The following is a 25,259-nucleotide window of genomic DNA, read 5'->3' as shown; positions in this document are numbered from 1 at the left end:
CGCAAAGCTGTGGCAGGGGATTAGGGACCAGACTGAGCTGTGGCTCTTGCCCACAAAAATTTTTAAATGGTCAGCTCGGCAGCAAGCCCTCATCCACAAAATTTTTAACATGGTCAGCTCGGCAGCAGGCCCTCGTCCACCCTATTTTCTAAATGGTCAGCTCGGCAGCAGGCCCTCATCCACAAATTTTTTAAGATGGTCACCTTGGCAGCAGGCCCTCGTCCACAAAATTTTTGGGATGAGCAGCTCAGCAGCAGGCCCTTACATAAAAGGTTTTAGATGGTCAGCTCACCAGCAGGCCCGCAACTCTATTACAGGGTCAGCTCAGCAGCAGGCCCTTACATAAATTTTTTTAAATGGTCAGCTCACCAGCAGGCCCTCACATAAAAATTTTTAGATGGTCAGCTCACCGGCAGGCCCGCAACTCTTTTACAGGGTCAGCTCAGCTGCAGGCCCGCAGTTCAAATCTTTTACCGGGTCAGCTCACATGCAGGTCTGCACCTAAAATCTTTTAAAGGGTCAGCTCACATGCAGGCCCGCAACTCAAATCTTTTACAGGGTCAGCTCACCTGCAGGCCCCCAGCTCATGCTGCCTTGCTTTGAAGTAGTAACCGTAGCCATTTATCAGGCTCCCTCTCCGAAATTGAACAATGATTCCCTGTTACCGATGGTCACCTTGTTAGGCGTATAAAAGAACATCGAAAGTTGATAGGGAAGATATCAAAATGGATCGTGAACGTCACGGGGACGTGCGATCAGGCAGAAGTTATCTAGAGTCAACAAAGCGGCAGCAGGGCCTCTCCTGTATAATATTTCCTCATCCAAAATACCGCAGTGACATTCTCTGTAGTTTTTTATTACTCATTCCAATAACAGGGCATATTTAGAGTCCTGTATTGCTATTTATCGTCACTACCTCCATGAGTCGGGAGTGTGTGATTTGCGCGCCGCCCACTTGCCTTCCTTTGATGTGGTAGCCGTTTCTCAGGCTCCCTCTCCGGAATCAAACACTGAATCCCCGTTACCGTAGTTTACAATGGTTTTGAGCTGACAATTACATCAAAAGTTGATAGGCCAGACATCCGAATAGATCGTCGCCGTCACGGGGATGTGCCATCGGCCCCAGGTTAACTAGAGTCACCAAAGCGGCAGCAGGCCACCGCCCATAATGTTTTAAATAGTCAGATCAGCAGGTCCTTGCTCCTAATGTTTTTAAGGGTCACCAGCAGGCCATAAATCATAATTTTTAAAGGGTGTGTATGATGCCCTCCTTTATGTGTAATTAAGGGTGTATCAGAGTGCCACTTCCTTGAAATTTTTGGGAGCACTTGCACTTTATATGCAAGTAAATATTCAGGAAATAATTTTTTACTCTAAAATCGATTTTTTTTTCCCCCCTTGGTTTTGTGCATATTATTGTCAATATGTAAAAGTGGCATACTATTCAGACAACATACAGTCAGGTCCATAAATATTGGGACGTCAACACAATTCTAACATTTTTGGCTCTATACACCACCACAATGGATTTGAAATGAAATGAACAAGATGTGCTTTACCTGCAGACTGTCGGCTTTAATTTGAGGGTATTTGCATACAAATCAGGTGAACGATGTAGGAATTACAACTGTTTGCATATGTGCCTCCCACTTGTTACGGGACAATTGACTTCTCAGCTGTTCCATGGCCAGGTGTGTGTTATTCCCTCATTATCCCAATTACAATGAGCAGATAAAAGGTCCAGAGTTCATTTCAAGTGTGCTAGTTGCATTTGGAATCTGTTACTGTCAACTCTCAAGATGAGATCCAAAGAGCTGTCACTATCAGTGAAGCAAGCCATCATTAGGCCTCAATAGTGTCTAGCCGAGCCCTCCATTCATTAAAGATAGGACAATTCTTCGTACCCCAATATTTAATTATCAAGGCCTTTGCGACCATAAAACTTTCCATGCTAACTCGTAATTGGTAGGGGGTCAGTTCAGAGCGGGGGAAAAGACCCAATATTGCCTGCGTAAAACTTCGCTTCAATTTGATCTTATATCTTTTATATAGTTCCTCATAAATGCTAGTCCAATACCCCCACACTTCCGGACAATCCCATAGTAGGTGACTTAACTCCGCATTTTCTGACGAACATTTCCAACACAGGTCCTTCCTTTCCTTGTATATCTTGGCGAGGAAGGAGGGGGAGTAGTATAGGCGGTGAACAATCTTGAACTGTATCAATCTGTATTTCTGAGAGATCGATACTTTTTTTGTGTTTTGATATACGATATCCCATTCCAAGCTAACTGTTTGGAACATTCTTAAAAAGAAGGAAAGCACTGGTGAGCTCAGCAACACCAAAAGACCCGGAAGACCACAGAAAACAACTGTGGCGGATGACCGAATAATTCTTTCCCTGGTGAAGAAAACACCCTTCACAACAGTTGGCCAGATCAAGAACACTCTCCAGGAGGTAGGTGTATGTGTGTCAAAGTCAACAATCAAGAGAAGACTTCACCAGAGGGAATGAAGAGGGTTCACCACAAGATGTAAACCATTGGTGAGCCTCAAAAACAGGAAGGCCAGATTAGAGTTTGCCAAAAGACATCTAAAAAAGCCTTCATAGTTCTGGAACAACATCCTATGGACAGATGAGACCAAGATCAACTTGTACCAGAGTAATGGGAAGAGAAGAGTATGGAGAAGGAAAGGAACTGCTCATGATCCTAAGCATACCACCTCATCAGTGAAGCATGGTGGTGGTAGTGTCATGGCGTGGGCATGTATGGCTTCCAATGAAACTGGTTCTCTTGTATTTATTGATGATGTGACTGCTGACAAAAGCAGCAGGATGAATTCTGAAGTGTTTCGGGCAATATTATCTGCTCATATTCAGCCAAATGCTTCAGAACTCATTGGATGGCGCTTCACAGTGCAGATGGACAATGACCCAAAGCATACTGCAAAAGCAACCAAAGAGTTTTTTAAGGGAAAGAAGTGGAATGTTATGCAATGGCCAAGTCAGTCACCTGCCCTGAATCCGATTGAGCATGCATTTCACTTGCTGAAGACAAAACTGAAGGGAAAATGGCCCAAGAACAAACAGGAACTGAAGACAGTTGCAGTAGAGGCCTGGCAGAGCATCACCAGGGATGAAACCCAGCGTCTGGTGATGTCTATGCGTTCCAGACTTCAGGCTGTAATTGACTACAAAGGATTTGCAACCAAGTATTAAAAAGTGAAAGTTTGATTTATGATTATTATTATGTCCTATTACTTTTGGTCCCTTAACAAGTGGGAGGCACATATGCAAACTGTTGTAATTCCTACACCGTTCACCTGATTTGGATGTAACTACCCTCAAATTAAAGCTGACAGTCTGCAGTTAAAGCACATCTTGTCTGTTTCATTTCAAATCCATTGTGGTGGTGTATAGAGCCAGAAATGTTAGAATTGTGTCAATGTCCCAATATTTATGGACCTGACTGTAGTTCTCAGCAGCGACCAGCAAGTCCAAGATGCATTCATACATCCTCCCCATGCTGTTACAGAACCATTTTGGTGGTGTTACCAACAATTTCTGACATTTTCTTATGAACCAGGCACCCTCCCCTCTTCAGAGCAGGGGGTACCTGGTTTAATGCTCGGGTTCTCCCATTGACTTCCATTATACTCAGGTGCTCGATTATCATGATTTGTTCGACTCGAGCACTACGGTGCTCGATCAACACTAGTAGAAGTAAGTCACTTTATATCATTTTATGGAACAAAATTCCATCCTGACTCCAAAACTGGCAGAATAACTACCTGGACCAATGGCCTCCATAATTCTAGTAACTATAACTTGTAATATTATTACACTATAGAAATACATCCAGACCCCTCTTGAACTCTTTTCCCATAATCTGACTTCTCTTACAATAAAAAATCCCCTTTCTATGTTGGTGTCCAGTCCTTCTTTCTACTAGATGTAGAGGATAGTAGTCACCAGTATGGAAGGCCTCAGTGCAAGCAGGAATAGCTTCCCCTAAATACCTGTAACACCAGATAAACCCTTTAGATGAATGACTCCATTAACAGACCATTACAATAGGAGAAGGTTCCTAGACCGAAATACTGTGCCACGCCATCACCAGCCTGGAAGCCCTTTCTCCCCACTCTGCAACCAACTCCCTGGATTGACTTCCTCCCAACCATCGGAGTGGATCATTTACACTTTAGCACCCTACCATTCCTAGTGCTCCATCAGTAGAAGTATCCATTCTTGGTGTATATTATCTTCTCAATACTCTAGTGAGGCTGTTGGATTGGGAAAGTCGTGGGCTGAATTTGATCCTCCACTATCATAAAATGAATAAGATGATAGAAATATAATAGCTGGAGCCACACATGCCATTCTAAAACCAAACCTACGCATTATCAGCTATTTCTATATATATAAAATATATGTTGTGCCCAACTGTATGGGGTTATCATGGGTGAGCGCCCATCATCACCTTCTATTATTTTTCTGTTATTCATCCACCATTACATTTTGGTGTGATTAATAGTCGCACATCAGGCACCACATGAACCATCTAGGGGAAACAAATATTTGACCTACTTTTCTAGTAGTTCTATACATTTCATTACACTGTTTTTCGAACTTAAAATGAAATTTGAGGAATACAAGTGACAGGAAAAGTTTCTAGCTTTTCTATGGACTTCTCTCAGACAAGCCTAAGGCTACTGGCAAGGAGGATACTGCAAGCTCAAAGCAGCTTAACTGAGAGAGGAGCACATCCTCAGATAACATGTTGTATCTCATTTAATATGCTGAGAATTAAAGCAACAGCTATCCCTGAGAAATACTATAAGGTTGCTATGACTTTTTTGTATATGACATGACTAGGGGTTCCCTATACCACAGAGTGATGGTCATAGCGGCCCATAGAAAAACTTAGTATGGGCCCCCCCCCGCCCCACAAAGTTTCCCAGTATGCGTGCCTCAATCACTCCCATGCAATGCAGAATGCAAAGTGCAACGCCCCACATTTCTGATGGATTCACTGGGGTTTTTTATTAAGCAGAAAAAAGTCTAATTACAAAAAATTGTAATGCAAAAAGTCACACTTGGCCTCACCCCACTTTATCGTCTATGTCAGAAAAAGTGGAACAGGTGCTTCATAAGTAAGGCGCTTATTCTGAACACCATAATTCTCAATGTATTCCAAACAACTAGTATTTATACAAAAATTTATACTAAATTGTCTGCTTTCCCTCTATCACAAAGCTGGCTGGCTGCAGCCACCACTAGGGGGAGCTCAATACATAGTAATTTATACAGTTACAATTGACCAAATTAGAAGCTGTAATCTGTTTGAACTTAGCCCCCCTAAGTTCCTAGGGATGGCAAGTGCAGTGCTTTTACATTGGGAAGGGAAAGAGGAAGAAGGTCAGCTCCCCACTCCACCAGGCCCCATATCAGTTGTGTGGTCTACCTCCATTGAAGGTACGCCACTGATGATGTTACATATAAAGTGTTATAGCAGGTTGCATTGGAAAACCAAAGACTTTACTGGCCCTGCTATAAATGACTCATACACAGGCTGGTTTGGGACATATACACTCACCTAAAGAATTATTAGGAACACCATACTAATACGGTGTTGGACCCCCTTTTGCCTTCAGAACTGCCTTAATTCTACGTGGCATTGATTCAACAAGGTGCTGATAGCATTCTTTAGAAATGTTGGCCCATATTGATAGGATAGCATCTTGCAGTTGATGGAGATTTGAGGGATGCACATCCAGGGCATGAAGCTCCAGTTCCACCACATCCCAAAGATGTTCTATTGAGTTGAGATCTGGTGACTGTGGGGGCCATTTTAGTACAGTGAACTCATTGTCATGTTCAAGAAACCAATTTGAAATGATTCGAGCTTTGTGACATGGTGCATTATCCTGCTGGAAGTAGCCATCAGAGGATGGGTACATGGTGGTCATGAAGGGATGGACATGGTCAGAAACAATGCTCAGGTAGCCCGTGGCATTTAAACGATGCCCAATTGGCACTAAGGGGCCTAAAGTGTGCCCAGAAAACACCCCCCACACCATTACACCATCACCACCAGCCTGCACAGTGGTAACAAGGCATGATGGATACATGTTCTCATTCTGTTTACGCCAAATTCGGACGGGGTCTTCTGCTGTTATAGCCCATCCGCCTCAAGGTTGTGCGTGTTGTGGCTTCACAAATGCTTTGCTGCATACCTCGTTTGTAACGAGTGGTTATTTCAGTCAACGTTGCTCTTCTATCAGCTTGAATCAGTCAGCCCATTCTCCTCTGACCTCTAGCATCCACAAGGCATTTTCGCCCACAGGACTGCCGCATACTGGATGTTTTTCCCTTTTCACACCATTCTTTGTAAACCCTAGAAATGGTTGTGCGTGAAAATCCCAGTAACTGAGCAGATTGTGAAATACTCAGACCGGCCCGTCTGGCACCAACAACCATGCCACGCTCAAAATTGCTTAAATCACCTTTCTTTCCCATTCTGACATTCAGTTTGGAGTTCAGGAGATTGTCTTGACCAGGACCACACCCCTAAATGCATTGAAGCAACTGCCATGTGATTGGTTGACTAGATAATTGCATTAATGAGAAATAGAACAGGTGTTCCTAATAATTCTTCAGGTGAGTGTAGATTGTGCATTACAGCAGAAAAGTTATGTTTTGGCTCTTGTAGACATTAAAAACCTTCAGTCATTGAAAATGAACTATTGGATTGAGATCAGGTTAACTCTGCTGGCCACTAGAGGACATAGAATTCAATGCCATGCTTATAGGGGCAACTTGAGATGGCATGGTGCAATCTTCTAGAAGTAGCCATTAGAAGATAGGTAGACACACTGGATGTGATCAGCCTGAAATGTCCCCCACATCAATACATGCCTGAATTGTTAGCAAAAGGATAGTGGTGGTGGGTTAAATGGATTCATATATTCAGCAAGGTAACAAGCTTGCATGTAAGATCTAAGCTATTCTGGAAATAGCCGAATAACAATGTTAATGACCTGGAGTAACTAGTCACACTCAAAACAGCTAAATTCAATACAAATTTTTAAAAAATACCCTATTAGAGCATTTGACTTAACATAATCCTTCATTTTGGACTCACCTTAATTAGCAGAAACAGAGATTTTCTCTCTGGAAGACTTGTCGCATCTGTTCATTACATAGACACTAACATTATTTAAAAGGGAACTGTGTAATACTTCACTTGTCCTGTGGAGGCATTGCAGGGAAATTATATGCTTGCTGCAGATAACAGATGATCGCCAGGATGATCATCTTATTCATGGGGATCCTTCATAACAAACAGACTCTTTCATGTCTATGGTTGGTATGAAAACATCACTCATTTTATGTATCTCTTATAGACTATGATAGGAGGGACCACAGACAGGTAACTGACTCTCAGCTGGGGACGGTGGACATGGAGGAGCCTTGGGAGTCCCATCCACTGATGGCACGTGTATTGATTATCGATTTGATATACTACACATGTCTTTCATAGAACAATCCCTTTACTGTATGTGATTTGGAAAATTCTGACAGTTTTATGTGTTACATTGTTGTCATCGATGCTACAATAGAGAAACATGGTATTTTTTTTTTATAGATTTTGCAGCGCTGCAGCCTTTCTTTTTGGACAGCAGGAACTTCCTGATAATTTTAAATGACTTTGGGATTGAAGGCTGAGTGTTATTTTTCCCATTTCTTGCAGCTTAGTTCAGCTATGTGAGCAAAGATTATATTTTTGTTGAGCATATTTTTTGCAGGCTGAAGCATATTTATATTCTACACTATCTATAGACATGGAGTGATTTTATCTGTATGACAAACGTAAAAATATTTCCTCTGGAATGCTTTTAAGAAAAATCGCCAGTCAGTTTCAGACCTGTGGGACCTGACATGTTTTCTTCTCTCTGTATTTTTCTGTTTTCTAGATTTGCTGGAGAATAGGGCAATTAACTCTTTACCTATCTGAGGTTAGACACATTCTATTTGCAGTTTTGCCATTGTGGAGCAAACTAGGTGACATTTTTTGGCACCACTAGAGGGCACTAATTGCACACCGATTTACTATTGAGGTCAATAGGAGCTGTACAGATCCCCATGGAGTGACTTGCCTCAAGTGGTGGCTGCAGGCAAATAGAAGTTCATCTTTGAATTGGATTTTTGTATGAAGGCAAGCATGAGCCCCTCATAAAAGCAGAAATCTGGGTCAACGGACCATGGACATACTTAGTTTAAATAAAGTGAAATATAGGTACTGTACACTACCACCATAAAACCAAACAAATCTAGAACATCAAAAATATTAGGCATTAACATGGTTATTCTATGACTGATTTAAAAAAAAAAATGAAAATCATATAGTACATGACAATCTCTTTCTAACAAACTTAGAACCAGCCCTGTACCTCACATTGATCCAGAGATCTCCCCATTCATTGCTCCAAATGCTTTGCCAGATTTTCTTCAGGCTGGTAACTTATGTTGCAGCTCTCCCTATCATGGCTAAGGAGGTGTGCCCGTTCTGCTGTAGCTCTTCCCCTGTAATTGTCAGAGCTTGTGTGCGACCACCTCAGTGAAGTGGACAGAGAAATAAGGAAAAGAAAAAATAGCAGGTGGCGCTATACAGATATATTTTATTGTATAGCTTAGTGGCTATACTAACTTTTTAATTATATGCAATTATAAAAGTATCCAGATCGAGGTGCTAGTTCGAAAAACATAGAATATTGTTCTTGGCACAACTCCTTTTAAAAAATAATCTGTCAGCTCTCCTGATCTTTTCCTTTGCACCAGTTTCGATAAATCTCCCCCTTGTGTTTAATCCTATGGCCTAAATATGGTGCAGATACATAGGCTACTGGGTTTACCGTATCTTGCATAGCTGGATAACGCCGGGCATCACGGTGGTATTGGTTCATCCAAAAGCTGGTATTTATGCTGGAAAGCTGCTGGGTGCAATGGGGATCTCAGCTATCTCAGACATGGTAACTCCAGTAGTATGTTCCTCTGCCGAAACAGACTACCAGAGTTAATTGTGAACCTACGCTAACACTTTTTCTCAAGGATGAAATATAGCAGATGGCATTGAAAAATAAATTTCATTTATTTTATAGTCAAACAAGAGAATCTGTATTGCATTAAAGGGATTACAGGAATGTAATGTACTGTAAATGTCTGTTCATTAATCCCTTCCCGCCAAACTCTGTAATAGCACGTTACAGTGAGCAGATCATTCCGATAAACTACCATCCTATTCTGATGCAGGCACAGGAGCAGAAATTGTGGTAAGTTTATTGTGAGTACAAAGCAAGTTAGAAAGTTGCATTCATTAATACCTTCAGCTCTTTTCTCCCACCTCCACTTTACAAAACTAACATTCTTTCTGAATCATGTGATAAATCTGTCTTGTGGGATCAAGATCAGCTGCCTGCTCACTGAAGAATCAGATTACATCCCATAGGAGTCTATATGTCGAGAACCAGCGGGTGTGAACCCACTGTGCCACATTACCAGCCTCCTCTAAGGGCGTTGTCTAAATGAACCCCTTGTTCTTCGCAGTTCCCCTGATGGTGGGGACAGGCTTTCCCATGGGGAACACCAGGTTGTTAATTCTTGAGGATTGGAACATGAGGCAGCTAGTCCACGTGGACCAGGGGGTACTAGTGCTAGCTACTACAGGTACAGGTACAGTCAATACTTATCAGGCCGAGTACTAACCAGAAGTGACAATGAAGGACCAAAGGATGAGGCATAGGCAAAGTCAACAAGCAATGGGTCAGGGCAGATGGCACAGGTACAGGTCAGGCAATCAGGTTTGGCAACAGGAGAGTCAAGTCAAAGGAGGCAAGGATGAAACAGGTAACAGAGGACAGAAACACAAGCACAGGTCAGGTACAGGGGTGCACCTAGCCTTTCTTCTGCCTGAGGCGAAAACTGAAACACCTGTCTCAGGCAGCGCGATAATGATGACACCGGCATCTAATAGGCAACAGGAACTAGGAGTAAAGCCTATTAGAGGAAACGGTGGGCCAGGAAGACATCGCTCCCATGCCCCTTCGCAGCATTCAACTGTATTGCTGTCTTGAGATGCAGATGAATATGTAGAGATGAGCGTTTCCACAATGAAAGCGCTTATTGCCCATGGCCCTTCTGCTGCCCCCCTATTTGTGCTTCCTCACCTGGCCTCATTGGTGGTGCACCCCTGGTCAGGTATATACAAATACAAGCACAGATAACAGCATCCTGAGAAGGGGGCTGGACCAGTAAAATAGGTGCAGGATGGCTGGGATGGGTCGCACAGATCACATGTGCAAAACCCTTACATCACAGGAAGGACATTTTTCATGAACAAATTGGAAAACCATAATGAATGATAAATATTATAATTAATATAGGTCTATATCACAATCTACCAATAGGAACTCATTACCAGCATTTACTTTGTGCTGTAAAATGATGATAATCACCACCAAAATAATATAGTTATGAACCAAGAGCCTCTAAAAAAATTACAGGCACATCAGTTTTTTTTCCTGGGCATAGGAAAAAAGTCGCCTATTTTTACAGACTGTCCAGAAATTTCTGTACAGTTGGCAACCCTGGTGGTGAGTATGCGAACACCAGCAGTCCACAACGCTGTTACACTATAGAGAGGGTGAGGAGTGAAAATCTGAGACAGACACACATAGACAATGCTGGAGCTAATGGTGTTATATCTCATTGCAAATGCTTTATTCATAGCACTACTGCTCAGTACGTCTCTATAATGTTCTATATGTTTATTCTGATGGATACTGAGGGGGTAAAAGAGAGTTCTGGAGCAGAATCTGCTGTTTCTATGTATAATCTATGGGCAGTGTGGGGATTCACTCTGGTAGACAGGGCATGCGGACGCAGTACAGTGGAAAATTACCAGTTCTTAAATCAAACTTCCATTTTTATTCACACATAAAGCAAAAACATGGAGACCACAGGGTAACACCTTATACTGATACAGCCCCTCTGGCGTGATGAAGGCAGTTTTCTCTTTGGCAACCTCCGTTAAGGGCACCTGCCAGTACCCTTTCGTGAGGTCCAAAAAAGAAAAATACTGTGCTTGTTCTATCCACCCGGTGCATGGGATATGCATCGAATTTAGATATCTTGTTCAGCTTACGAAAATCGTTACAAAACCGTAACGTCCCGTCCAGCTAGGACTGGCCCACTCCCGAAAGAACCCCCCTTTAGATTCCTGGTAGCCTCATAGCGTTCCACCAGGTCCATCATCTCAAGGGTATTGCCAGGAGACACCTGGCCAATCCAGTGATGGACAGGGGGTGGCAAAGCCCTCCAGAACATATCAGCTAACAGACGATCCAGCATAGCAGTAGGGCTCAGCACGTCAGGCTGTAGACACTTTTGCAAGAGGTAAAGTAAGTTATATTACTGGGGTCTCATGGGCTCAGTCGGGTTGAACCCCGCACTGATGCACCCGCTGGGCCCGAACCAACACATTCACCCCCAGTCTTGCCAGAATCTCACCCTTGACTTTCTGGTAGTTGGCCGCTTGATCGTCCGGCAAGTCGAAGTACACCCGCTGGGAATCGAATGTCAGGAACAGAGCGACAACCACTGATCTCGGGGTAGATTTTCCCGTGTGGCCACCTTCTCGTACATCGCCAGGTAGGTTTCGATGTCATCTGAGGGTGTCATCTTGGGGATCGCCGCACGGACCATTTTCCGAACATCATGGACACCCTGGGACACTCCTGCCATCTGTAAAGCCATCTGTAACAGCAGCTGGTGTGTTTCTTTCTGGTGTTGGTTAGCCTCCCTGAGAGCTTTCATTACAGCCTCCATTTTGTCACATGACACAGGTTTGAATTTAGCTGGTTAAATCCAGGACATCCAGCCATTCCTGAAAAAAAAAATTGGGCGTTTACGCCAGCCGCTCTGCACATGCTCGCACCAATTGTGGGGATTGGCTCTGGTAGACAGGGTATGCGGACGCAGTACAGAGGCAAATTACCAGTTCTTAAATCAAACTTCCGTGTTTATTCGCACAAAACGTCACTTTGCAGTCTTGGTGTTAGTTCACACACAATGGAAAGTCCATATAGCAGTTCTACCTCCAGCAGTCCATAGCAGGCTTTTAGGGGGCCTGTTTCCCCTACACCCGGATCTCAGCCCTCCAGCACGGCACAAGCCTCAGAACCCAGCACACACACCTTTCTGCTGAGCCCAGCTGTCTTTTAAGGGCAGCTAGGTGCTGCCAAAACCCGGACCGGCACTTAAATTCCAGTCCGGTGTTTGACCCCACCTGGCTGCAAATCAGCCCAGCAACACACGCTGGGAGGAAAATACCCGTTTTCCCAGACCATACCCTTCACTGTGTCACAGCAGACATGATACAACTAGCCTTCATCCACCAGCTCAGGGAGCACTAAGAATTAGATACAAAGTCTGCAGAGGAGAAAACTGCTAAAAATATCAGATGCAAGTCATATAATGGTTATTCCACATGTATACAGACATATCAGCTCATCCTGAATATTTTTGTGAATGAGTAGGTACAGTTTAACAATGACATATAACGCCATCCTGTCCCCTACATACATCTCTGAACTAACCTCCCGATACATCCCCCCAAGACCTCTGATCCCCCCAAGATCTGCTCATTGTCTCTCTGCTTGCCTGATCTTCACACAATCGTCTCCAAGATTTCTCCTGTGCATCTGCCATATTCTGGAACATGATACCTCAACTGATCAGATTCTTCTACACCTTTCAAACTTTCAAAAGCAACCTACAATAACAATGCTTCCATTACACTACCATTCATGCAACATCTTCCATCAACTACTGTCTCCGTCCCCTGTAAATTGTAAGCCCTCGTGGTCAGAGTCCTCCATTTCCATACCGTCTGTCACTCAGCAAGCTCACGTTTATTGTACTTGTTGTTTTTTATTTTATGTTATCTACTTAAAGGGTTATGGTTCTCCAGAAAGAGAAAGGAAAGAACCAGGTCTACAGTCTGCCTCACCAAACATTGGAGTCAGTCAGTAAGGGGTTTTGGGGAGCATTTACTAAGACCAGCGATTTATAAGCCGGTCTTAGTCCATTTCCACTGCCGCGATATCAGAACAATGGCATCATCCACACTTTGCTCTAGTCATGTGTGCAAATATGCCTATTTACCCCTTAACGTAAAAAGAGAACCTTTAATTACATGAAGTGCAAGTGCTAATGGGGACTAGTAGATGAAAATGAAACAACTAGTCAAAGTCACCAAATAAAGGTATCAGCAGTATTAAGGTATATTAATCATAGTCTTTGATGCAGCCAGAATGACACCCACCCCAATGCAAGTTTTAGCGTACCTTCGTCTGGGGGCGATTTGGCAGATTTGGAGAGATAGAGGGAAGGAGTACTATAATCCTCATCATGGCCTATAGCCTTGCATTGCTGCCTGGGAAGATTTGCACTGAGAATTTTTTGGAACTGTGTTTTGATACCGTCAGATGTATTGCAACTCCCATTCTTTACTTAAATCGGTTGTCCGGGTTCAGAGCTGCCATCTTCACCCCTCCGGCCCCCCTGATATGAGCATCAGAGCATTTCATGCTCCAATGCTCTCCCTTGCCCTGCTCTGTATGGCGCAGGGCAAGGGCTTTTTTGCTTATATTATTACACTGCTAGTCAGTGGCTTCCGCCTAGCAGTGTTCCTGGTGACGTCATCGGCTCTGTTGGGCGGGCTTTAGTGCTGCCCTAGCCATTTTACATGCTAGGGCAACGCTAAAGCCCGCCCATTAGTGCCGGTGACATCACCAGGCTCTCTGCTAGACGGAAGCCTCAGCCTAGCAGTCCCAATGGAGAGCCCGGTATGTCGCCAGATCATAAAAAAATGCCTTTGCACTGCGCAATTCAGCACAGAGCAAAGGAGTGCATTGGAGCATGAAATGCTCCAATGCTCATATCAGGGGGGCCAGAGGAGTAAAGATAGGAATATGTCTGGGTTCAGCTCTGAACCCGGAAAACCCCTTTATGTGAAGAGAGACTTGTTTATTTTCTACAACTGGCCTGGTTACTAACTCCAGCACTAAATGCTGGCCACAGCACATACCATCTCCTACCTTGCACCAGTACAACACACTTAACACCAAGGGCACCCCAACTACTATTAGACAGGAGCCCGATCATTACGTTGTGCCATAAGTGAAGGAAAAGTGAGCTGTCCTAACACTGCCTGGCCTTAGGGAGGATTGAGGATTTCCACTGTGAATAATTATTCCAGCCAGAGCCACTACCACTCCTATCTTCCACTTACGCTCCTCTGGGACTTTGGTCATTCCCATCTAACTTATGGCAAAACAATAGGATGTGCCATACTTGTCATATACAGTAGGTGAGGGACCCATCTCTGGGACCTGCTGCTATCTACAGAAAGTGCACAAAGTGAACAAGAGCCGCCGCGCACAATCACCCTCCTTACACAGCTCGGCTATTTCCGACAGTCCCATAGAGGTGAATGGAAAAGTGGCCATGCTCGCTCTCCTTCACTTCAGTGGAAACATTCTGGAAATAACAGCAGGTCTTAAAGGTAGGACTCACACCCATATGACATTTAAGGCATTTCCTAGTGCTATGCCATTACGGGCCTCCCAGTGGTGGAGCTATTTTCAACTGTTTGTGTCTTGTAGACACAGATACACTAGAAAACTTCCCCAGGGAATCCCTCCCATGCCTCCTACTAGACACATAGCAATACTTAGAATACAAATAAACTCCGGCCTGTCTAGGCACTACCTAAACAAAATACGTTCCTACCTCACTAGTACAGCACAGTTCATACATGGACATCACATGTGGCTTTCCTCAGCCAAAATCAATCCAGCAGCCGCCAGGCTGTAACTATACAATTACATTTTGGGGGAGAGCGGCCCAGTAGTCCTCCCGACTCTGGCCGTGCAAACCTCATTCTCTAGGCGTCGCTAGGTTCCCCAAACTTCAGGCAATTCAAAGCCTTGTGGCCCCTCACTCCTCCTGACTGAGACCACACACAGAGCCTCTGCTTCACAAAACAGTCTCGCTCTCCCTCCTCAGACTTACACACTGGGAGGTGCTTAATGTCGGCCTGATTACAGCAGGCCTCACCTGCGATCACCTCAGGTGAAAGGAAAACATGCCCTGGAATGAGGGGGTGAATTGGGAGGTCCCACTGTCAAACCTACCATCCCAATCCAATAAAATCCATAAATAAAGAAAATAGCTTCAGCAACTAGGTTTGCTGAAGCCAGCGCCATCTTCCTGGACTTTACTTATCTCACCTAGATGAGATATACACCCCTTCCAGGGCTTCACCATACAGATCACTATTCACATTGCCACAATATATATATATATAATTAGGTCCTTCCAGAGTAAGCCATGATATATTGCAAGAAATTTAAGACTTACTGAAATGTATTAAAGACGCGATCAGGAGAATGCATGTTAAAGTCTCTTCTGAGGGATTTAAAAAAGATTTAGCAGCTACACTTTATCGGTATTGATACATCCATGATAATCCACACTATAATTTGAAAATTATTTATCCTGCACAGTGAACGCCAAAAGAAAATAATATTAAAAAGAGCTAAATTGCATTGGTCCCAGAAAGCAAATTGAAAGGAATCAAAATGTATTATGCACACAAAAATTCTACCAATGAAAACCACAACTTGTCGGGAATAAATGAGAACACAGCTGCATCAACAGCAAAAAAAAGGCAAAAAAAGGCAAGTCAGGCTGAGTTCACATTTCAGTTATTTGGTCAGTTATTTCCATCAGTTATTGTAAGCTAAAAACCGGTGCGGGTCAAAAACACAGAACAGGTGTTGATCTTTCCATATTATACCTTACTAGCAGAAGGACCCGGCTTTTCACGGGTATATTTCATCTATTTCATTTAATGTTTGTGTGTGTCGTTAAAAGATATCGACACTATCCACTATAACAGTGACATCTACAGTACCCCGCCCCTTTAACAGTGACCTCCTCCGCGGCCTGCCCCCTTAACAATAACATCCACAGCGCCCTACCCTTTAACAGTGACCTCCACAGCATCCGCCTCTTTATTAGTGACCTCCACAGTACCCGTCTTGTTAACAGTGATTTCTACAATAACCCGCCCCCTTAACAGTGACCTCCACAGAGCTCCGTTTCCTCCCTCTCACCCCTGCAGCTGACAGAAGTTGAATTTTACCTTCATTTTTTCACTCCCCATTGGTTGCGGAGTAGGAGGGGACATGGCCTAACCGGCGAGTGGCTTAGCGGGACCTGGGGGCGGGGTTTTTAAGTTGGTCTTTTGAGGGTGGACTGAATGGCCACCCTACTTGCCCCCTTAACTGTGACCTCCACAGCACTCCGCTCCCTTAACAGTGTCATCCACAGCGCCCTGCCCCTTTAAAGCTGACCTACAGCAGTGAAGAAAAATGGCTGGGTTGTTATGGAAACCTGGTGTAAATCTGTGTGTATGTGGAGACTAAGGGCCTGCGAGCTTCTATTGGCTGATAAGGGTCATGTGAAAAGACTTCTATTGGCTAATGCATTTTTTGGGAATATCTTAGGAACTAGAGAGCTGAGACCCGGTCTAAAACCTTCCCGGACACCTGATGTACCTGTGTGCCAAATTTCATGATTGTGACAGTGCGGATTCCTTTAGCGGACATACATACACTCAGCTTTATATATTAGATCTCTGTGTAGGCTTCACTACTGGATTTGTCTCACAATCACTGTTGGAAATAACTGTTGTGTAAACTCAGCGTTTATGGTTCTCAAGAAATGGTGATTTACAAAAAAAATTTAAGTGTTAGCAAAACCAAAAAGTCTGTATATAAATTTGGTATCACCATAAGCATAATAACCTGAAACATTAGGTAAAAAGTTATTCATTCCACATGGCAAGCGATGCAAACACAAATCCCAACAGGCGCTCTCATCAGCAGGAGCTATAACAGATTATTTTCCCCCTGTTTTTAAAGCCATGTTTTTTTCTGAAATGCTGCAGTGTTTAGGTAGAATGAACTTGATGACAGTTCCCCTTTGAACGGTAACGTTCTAACATCCTGCCTGTCTGCAGTCACCACTAGGGGGAGCTTATTTCAAATAATTTATTGCATTAACTCTATAGTAACCAAATATGCAGTAAGCTTCCCCACATACAACGAAACCATTCTAATAGCTCTGCAGGAGCAGAACATTTCCAGTCTTCAGATTTGTCTCTGTGTCGAATTTCTGATGTTAAAAATGGATTTGTAAGAATGTATTACTAGCTGTCACGGCAGGGGGGCATAATAATTATAGAGGAGTGCGAACATATTTTGTTATAATTAAGAGTCTTTTGATTTTATAATAGGTAATGAATCTTTGAGAAGATGATCCTAGTGACGTGGAGCATTTATAAAGTGCCATATCACGGTGTTCAGACTCACTGTGAAGATAATCCATTGATTAGACTGTATTTCTAAATCTGCACATTTGAATGTTTTATGCAGCAGTTCTCAATGTCAGGCAGCAGCTGCAAAAGCAGTTAAGATTTTAGGGTGTATGAGAGATAAACACCTGTGACTCCAATGTAATATTATCCAACTATAAGACCACATCTTGAATATGGGATTGAGATTTGGTCTCCACATTCTAAAAGGATATAAGAGCTGGTAATGGTTCGGTGGTGGGCGTCCAGATTATCAGATGTGATAGAAGGCCTCTGTTATAACGAGAGACTTAGATTTGATCTCATTTACATGTATGAGGTCAATAAAAAGAACTGACATATGATTTATTTGTCAGCCTTTACAAAAGGGCTAGCTCCTTGTCTATTGTCAAATGGCATTGAGGGTTGTAACTAGTGTTGAGCGTATCGAAAAATTCGATTCACCACAAAGCTGAATTTCCTCGTGCTTCATGGTAACAAATCTATTTTCCCTAAAAAGGTGGTAAAAAAAATAATAAATAAATAATACTTACGGCCATCTTGCTTGAAGACCCCGCGCAAAATCTTTCACGTTGGATCTTTAAGCAAGATGGCCACGGCGGCCTTTTTGCGATCAAATGGATGAGGTAAGTATATCTTTTTTTCTTTCTCTAAAAACCACTAAAATACTTTAATATGGGTCTCAGGTGCCGCAATCAGTGATGAACATGGCATCTGAGGGGTAAAAGATCATTCCCTGTCATTGCACCCACCATTTACAAAGAAATGCGCTTCGTGACAAAGTAATGCGTCATGAAGCAAATTTTTTTTTTTTGTCAAATTCTGCAAAGCAGCCGAATCTAATTTTTGAGAGCTTCGCTGTCACACCCTGCCCTGTGAGAGGCCTGAGAAGATCTGACAGACTTGCTACACGTGAGTCTATCTGAAAGATTGTTCTGTTTCTCTTTGTTGTGGTTTTGGGCAGGATGTCACCGCCCCACAGGTTCTGCTCATTAGCTATTTAGTGGTGCTATTTATACCCGCCTCTCACTATTGCCCTTGCGGTTTATATTTACTTTTGGAGTTCTCAGCTGGTGTTTGGTGGATCTCCTGCTCCCCGTCCGTCTTAAGCTAAGTCTTTCTCCTTCCCTTTTGTTGTGTGTTTTGGCTAGGCCTCAGGTAGACGTTGGTTCCTGCACCTTGCGCTAGGAACCGGTTGTCTTATCTCCAGCTCCCTAGCTGAGGGTTTGTTTCAGTTTCAGCTAGGCTTAGGTTCCAGCGCATGAGCACTTCCACCCTAAGGATTTGCTCATGTTGTCAGCAGTCAGGGAAAGGCTCAGGGATTGTCAGGTGGTGACCTTTCGCTGTTCCCTTTGAGGCCTAGCCTGGTGTTTTGTTGCTTTTGTTGTATTTGTTTTGCTTCCCTTCCCTTCCCTCACCTACCTTGACATTCGCTCACCTCTTGTTGTAATCAGTCTTGCAATTAGTGATGTAAATCTGATCAAGAATGCTTGAGCTTTATGGACCTGCAAAACTTTGTGCCATGAGGAGGAGCTACTGGAGACACATGAATTCTTTACAGCACACAAAACTTTGCTACATGTGTATACGCATGGTCCCTCCACATGTGGGCTCCTCACATGAAATATGGCACAGGTACATATCTAGCAAGCGTCAACAGTGTAAGGCCCCCTTCACATGAGCGTGTCTGGATTATGTCCGGATGCGTTGCGGATGCGTTCAGTGAAAACTGTGCGATTTCGCAAACTAAGCTATTCAGTTTTGTTTGCGATAGCGTTCAGTTGTTGTTTTTATTGTGCAGGTGCAATGCGATTTACTGCGTTTTGCACATCTCTTAGCAACCATCAGTGAAAATCGCATCGCATCCGCACTTGCTTGCAGATGCGATTTGATTTTCACGCAGCCCTATTCACTTCTATGGGCCAGCGTTGCGTGAAAATCGCAGAATATAGAACATGAAAACCACAGCTCATGTACACAGACCCATTTAAATGAATGGGTCCGGATTCCGTGCAGGCGCAATGCGTTCGCATCACGCATTGCTCCCGCACGAAATTCTCGCTCGTGTGAAAGGGGCCTAACTCGGCTAACCTGATATTGTAAAAAGCTTTTCATTTTATTGAACTAAGCTAGCGAGATAATCTTGTGTATTAACGCGCCAGGAATTACTTTAACGCCTGCTACAAATGTATAGTTAGTCGTTCAGTGTTGGCGCATATATGTGTATAGTCTCTTAAAGGTACGGTAGGCTTGACGGTTACACATCTGTAGTCCAGAGGCACATCAAGCATAACGGTGCACATGAAGAGGAAGAGTCCTTTAAATAATTTAGCCACTTTCCTACTAATATAGTGCATTAGACATTTGTTGCAGCAGTGTTCACCAATTCTGGTCAAGTGTGGTGCTGTCTAATCACTGCTTTGAACAGAATAAGTTAGTTTTCCTCTGAATATGCACTGCAGGATATCTAATTTATGTTGTGCCTTTGAGGTCACCTGAGCAACCGGTCCATGACTGTATAAGTCCCTCTGTCTATCGTGCATGCCCCTGAATGGGCCGGGGCATGCACAATAGAAACCTACCGAGTCCACTGTCTTCCAATTCATTGTATGTCCAGGACTATACTGTACATTGGCATATCTGCAGTGTTAGATTTGATGTGTTTCTTCTGTGCATGCACCAGTTCCTGGATTCAAAGTATGTGCAATACAGACACAGGGACGGGAACGTGCATGAATGGGCTGCTCAGGTGACCCCCTCCCCAAGATGTGCTATCCCTTGGACATGCTGCAGCGCTTGTCCAGGAAAAATCTGACTGTTTATGTTCAGGGCAGTAAATTGAGAACATCAAACTGCAACAGAATTTTAATTCTGGAAGAAATCAGTGACTCTAAATTCTATTTAGATGCTTGAATTGAACAACGTGACAAATTCTGGCTCCTAGTATATCCTGGCATCTAGCCTAGAAGGTCATTTGTGGCATCATGGGGCTGTCAATCTTTAGATCCCAGGTTGAGTATCAGGAGGGCATGTTGCTGGAGACTTGATTCTGTTTTTCATCCGGAGAGATGGAAACAATGATGCTGTGCAGTGGGGTTTAGTATTCAGTCATGATTTGGTTGGGGTGATTTATCCTCCAAAGCCGGAATAACTCCACTTGCCATCATGTTGGAGATGATAGATGACAACAACTTGAGGAAATAATGCATTATGTCTTGCAGCACTTGTGAACTGGAGATATCTCTTAGTATAGAGCGGTGATTATGCGTTCAATTCTGTGTAAACGTGTAATCATGTTATTCTGGTATTTGTTCAGGTATTTAGCTATATAATTGATTATTAGTCACCCATATACTACTTTTTAGCTTTAAAGTGAAAGCCCAATATATCAGATGATTACATTTTTTTAAATATCTTTCTAGTGGTTTGAGTGTCATTGCAGTTATTGAGCTTTAAATTGTCATTCACAGAGTAAAATGGTAAAATACTATCTGTATGAAGCCACCACTAGAGGGAGTTGCACATTGAACACACTTATAAAAACAGTATACAGTAAGCTCTTAAGCCCCCTCTAGTGGTGGCCGCAGGCAGCCAGAATTTTATCATTTATCTCTCCGGCTGTGCAGGAATACACAGAAGGAGAAACCTAAAAATAACACAGTGCAGAAAGGTGAATATACATAGTTAAATAGAACCTGTCATCAACTTTATGCTACACATATACCATGTGGACTTGTGCTGATGTTTTTGTGACTGGTAGTTTTCTCTAGAATTCTAAACATATGGGTGATTAGATACTTCTTAATACTGATGACCTACCCCTTCAGATCGGCCAGGGTCTGACTACCAGCACCCCGACGATCAGCTGTTTGAAGGGGCGATGATGCTTGTGCAAGCCCTGTTTCCTCTTCAAAAGTTTACCTGCATGTTGTCTCCTTTGTAGGGGTGCAAAGTGAATGGGACAAGCCGCACCGCTACTACAAAGGAGATGGCACACAGATAAACTTTGAAGAGGAAGCAGTGCTCACACAATCGCTGCGACCCCTCCAAGCAGCTAATCACAGGAGTGCTAGGAGTCAGAACCCAGCTCATCTGATATTGATGACCTATCCTGAAAGATAGGTTATCAATATTAGGCCAATGCACAACCCCTTTAATTACAATTTATTGAATCCGAATGTGACCACTCAGCAGACCAAGCACTTCCTTGAGACAACATCAGGGGCGTAGCTATAGGGGGTGCAGAGGTAGCAGTCGCTACCGGGCCCAGGAGCCTGAGGGGGCCCAAAGACCCTTGTGCTGCACAAGAAGACACCATTATTATAGCAAATGCATACTGGTCAAGTTGCCGGCTGGAGGGAAGGGGTTAGGTCAGGAATTTGGGAGGTGCCGTTTCAATTTTTGCCTCAGGCAGCATGAAGGCTATGTGCTTCCCTGCCCCTGACCAGAAAGCACTGAGGGAAGGGGGCCCAGGATGAACTCTTGCACCGGGGCCCATGAGCCTTTAGCTATGCCCCTGGACAACATAACTATGTAGAAATGAATTCTGTAGCCTCACATATTATTAAGCTCATAGATATAATCCTGCAATCACTTCCTCTTTATAGTTGAGATCATCACAAGGTCCTCAGTATGTCATCTTTGCACATTCTGTATATATTAAATGGACTCTACAATTAAAACCCCTAAATGAGTCATTACTTTGTATTATTTGCTAAACATGGTCTAAACGTGCTATGGTCAGAGTGGATTGAGTTGCTAAGGATGGAAGATGACTGCTGTCCACATTCAATGGAGGCAGAATTGTATTATTCAAAGCTATGACCCTTTTTGTAATAAATGACTAATAAAACCTGTGAAGTGTGATCCACTACTTTTTACTAGCTTACATTTGCGAGGTTAGAAAGAAAGAGGAAAAAGATAGAAAAGAATATGGATCTGACCACACAGGGGTTTGTTTGTAGTCTGTTACCTCAGAAACAAAACAATGTTAACATTGTAAAGAAGGCTGCAAAGTTGTACATTGCATATGCATCAAAGCAATTAAAAATGGTGGACATTTATGTAATTTTAATATGTCTAATATCATTTTAATATGTCTATCGTTTAAATGGGTATGGGGTGATCGGACAAAGAACTTGTCTGTTAAGCTATATTCTCTACATGATAAAATCCCTAACTTGCTAATAATCCAATTTATTGTTTTCCAGGATTGAAGAAGGAGACCCCAAAAGATCAAGAAGTTATAAAACCACCAATTTCATCACCCAAAAAACAAGTGACCAAGGTCCACTCACCAGGTAGAGTATCTGAGTAAATTGCCAAAGCAGAGGCAGTGCAAGCACTATTGGTGCAGGAGAATGGGCATACCTCCCATTAACAATCCTCAGCATCGGAAATGACCAATCATTAACTTAATCACTACTTGAGACCAATCCCTATAACTACCAACCATAATCACTACTCGAGACCAATCCCTAAACCTACCAATTCCAAAAATTCAAATTTTTTATTCTAATTTTACATAATTATCTGCAGTGGGGTCTGCCGTGTTGTACAAGCTCCAACGTTCACCTTTCTTATATGTTATGTACCATTGCTAATGTACTAAAATAAAGCACCTACAGTATTATCAGATACTGCAGCCCCCAATAATGTTGTATATAGCTGTTTTACTCCGGCTATACCTCAGTCTGGCCTCGGGCTAAAGTGCATTGCACTCGTTTAAAACTTATAGGAGGTTCTTTTGTTTAGAAAATCAATTTTCAAATACCTGATTATGGAAATTTTACTTTAATGGGGGAAAGTTCCTTAATTTAGGATCCTCGTCTACTAGGTTAAGCAGAAAGTGGTAATAAAGGGTATCTGTGACACTGAAACACTTGTATATTATAAAGACCATTAATTTCTTTAGGAACTATTTAATGCCTCATTTCTCCTGAGGTGGCGCTGTAGGGAAACTGAACACGTGTTCTCCCACAGATCACAGATGATCAATGAGGTCACAGTAGCAGGATATCAAGTCATGGACTACAGAAATGAATAATAAATACTATATTATAACAAAATATTCTGAAAAGGATACAATTTAGTTCATTTATTTCTTCTACTTTGGATATTTGTTGTAATTCATTTCCCGCAGTCTAGGTATAATCATCGCTGTCATGTCCTTGAATGGCTTCACTTTACTTCTGCAGTAAAAGTGTTATCACTTGAGATTAACAAGTGGAATGAAGAAGCTGCGGGGACCTGAGCTTTATCTATACTGAAGTTTCCATATAAAAAATTTACACAGACAATTTGAGGATGACACTTAGCATAATGAATTCTACCCAAAACAAACAGACCCATGGCCATCTGTGCCACTGTCAGGCTCCTCAGTGCCGCAGATGTTTTATTCTACCTGGCAACTGAAGAGAGATTGTAGCACGCCATCAAAGTCCCCCCATCTCCTTCTCTAATACAAGGTGCTAAACATTCATACTTTTAATATTCTGTTGTTCGTTATAAATATTCATCTTCTCGAGCCTTTTAACAAGCTTTAGGCTTAAAATGATTTTTTTACATTTCCCAATACAATCCATATTCAATTCCTAAAAAATTAATTTTCAAGAGGCTTCATAGACTTCAAATGTAGATATAGCAAGGCTTGAAGGGGCATTCCTTTCTTGGCATAGCCACAGCATATGCCATAAATGACTGATAGAGGTATCTCCCACCTCTGTTAGTTACACTTATCTCCAGAGAAGGGGTCCTGTGATCCTCCACCCTGACTAGTGCAATGGGGTGGTGGCTGCTCATGTGTGGCTCTCTCCTTCTCCATTCATTTGCATTTGCAGCCACCTCTCTCTTCGCAGTGGCTGCGGCACCTGTCGGGGGACCCCCTGTTCTAGAATTAGGTGCAAGTCCCAGAGGTGGCAGCTGCATCCATCAGACATTTATGGCATATCCTGTGTATATGGGATGAATGCCTAAGATTGAAATGCCTTTTAAATAATGACAACACCATGTCCACATCTTACATATATTTTACATTGTTTTTGTAACTCAAATTTTCTCCTTTGCTTTGAATGTCCAAGGTAAAGAATAGAATGCCAGTGAATAGTGACACAGGTGGTGATGCTGGAAAAGTAAGGGAGAATGTATGTAAGCAGAGGTGTGATTTTAGAGGGCTGCATTTGGACCAAATGCCCTTCTGCCACATGACAACCCTAGTATTGTGAAATGACAGTGTAGAGGTGTGGTGGCATTTCAAGATAATTGCACTATGGTGTGCTGTTTACTAGAGCTATCTTACTAAATAATTTCAATTTTAGATTGACGAAAAAGTTCCCGGAGCTGCCCGAGTATGAAGTGTTGTGTGTTTATTGGATTTGGTGCCCAGGAAGCCAATCCATGCCCTCCTGTTTTTTTAAATGGGGAAATCACTAGTAGCTCTATATACCCCTGCAGTTACATACCATTTACTTTATTTTTAACTGTCCCCCATGACAGTGAACTCAACAGCGCCTCACCCCTTTAACAGTGACCTCAACAGCAGTCTGCCCCCTTAACTGTAACCACCACAGCACCCCTAGCCCTTAACAGTTACCTCCACAGCACCTCACCGCCTTAACAGTTACCTCCACAGCACCTCACCGCCTTAACAGTGACCTCCACAGCACCCTGCTCTCTCAACAGTGACCTTCACAGCACCCCACCCTCCTTAACAGTGACCTCCACAGCACCGCGCCCCCTTTAACAGTGACCTCCACA

At 43.0% G+C, this 25,259-nt stretch overlaps 1 protein-coding gene across 1 annotated transcript in view; it reads left to right on the top strand.

Moving 5' to 3' along the window:
- Positions 1–25,259, top strand: part of MTUS2 (microtubule associated scaffold protein 2) — a 505,095-nt gene that overhangs the window by 368,161 nt on the left and 111,675 nt on the right. The window contains 1 exon segment of the mRNA XM_040422442.1: positions 22,715–22,804. Coding sequence (XP_040278376.1) covers positions 22,715–22,804 — 90 coding nt within the window.

Source organism: Bufo bufo, chromosome 3, assembly GCF_905171765.1.
Source record: "Bufo bufo chromosome 3, aBufBuf1.1, whole genome shotgun sequence".
Lineage (NCBI taxonomy): Eukaryota > Metazoa > Chordata > Amphibia > Anura > Bufonidae > Bufo > Bufo bufo.
This window is presented reverse-complemented; position numbering and strand designations above follow the sequence as displayed.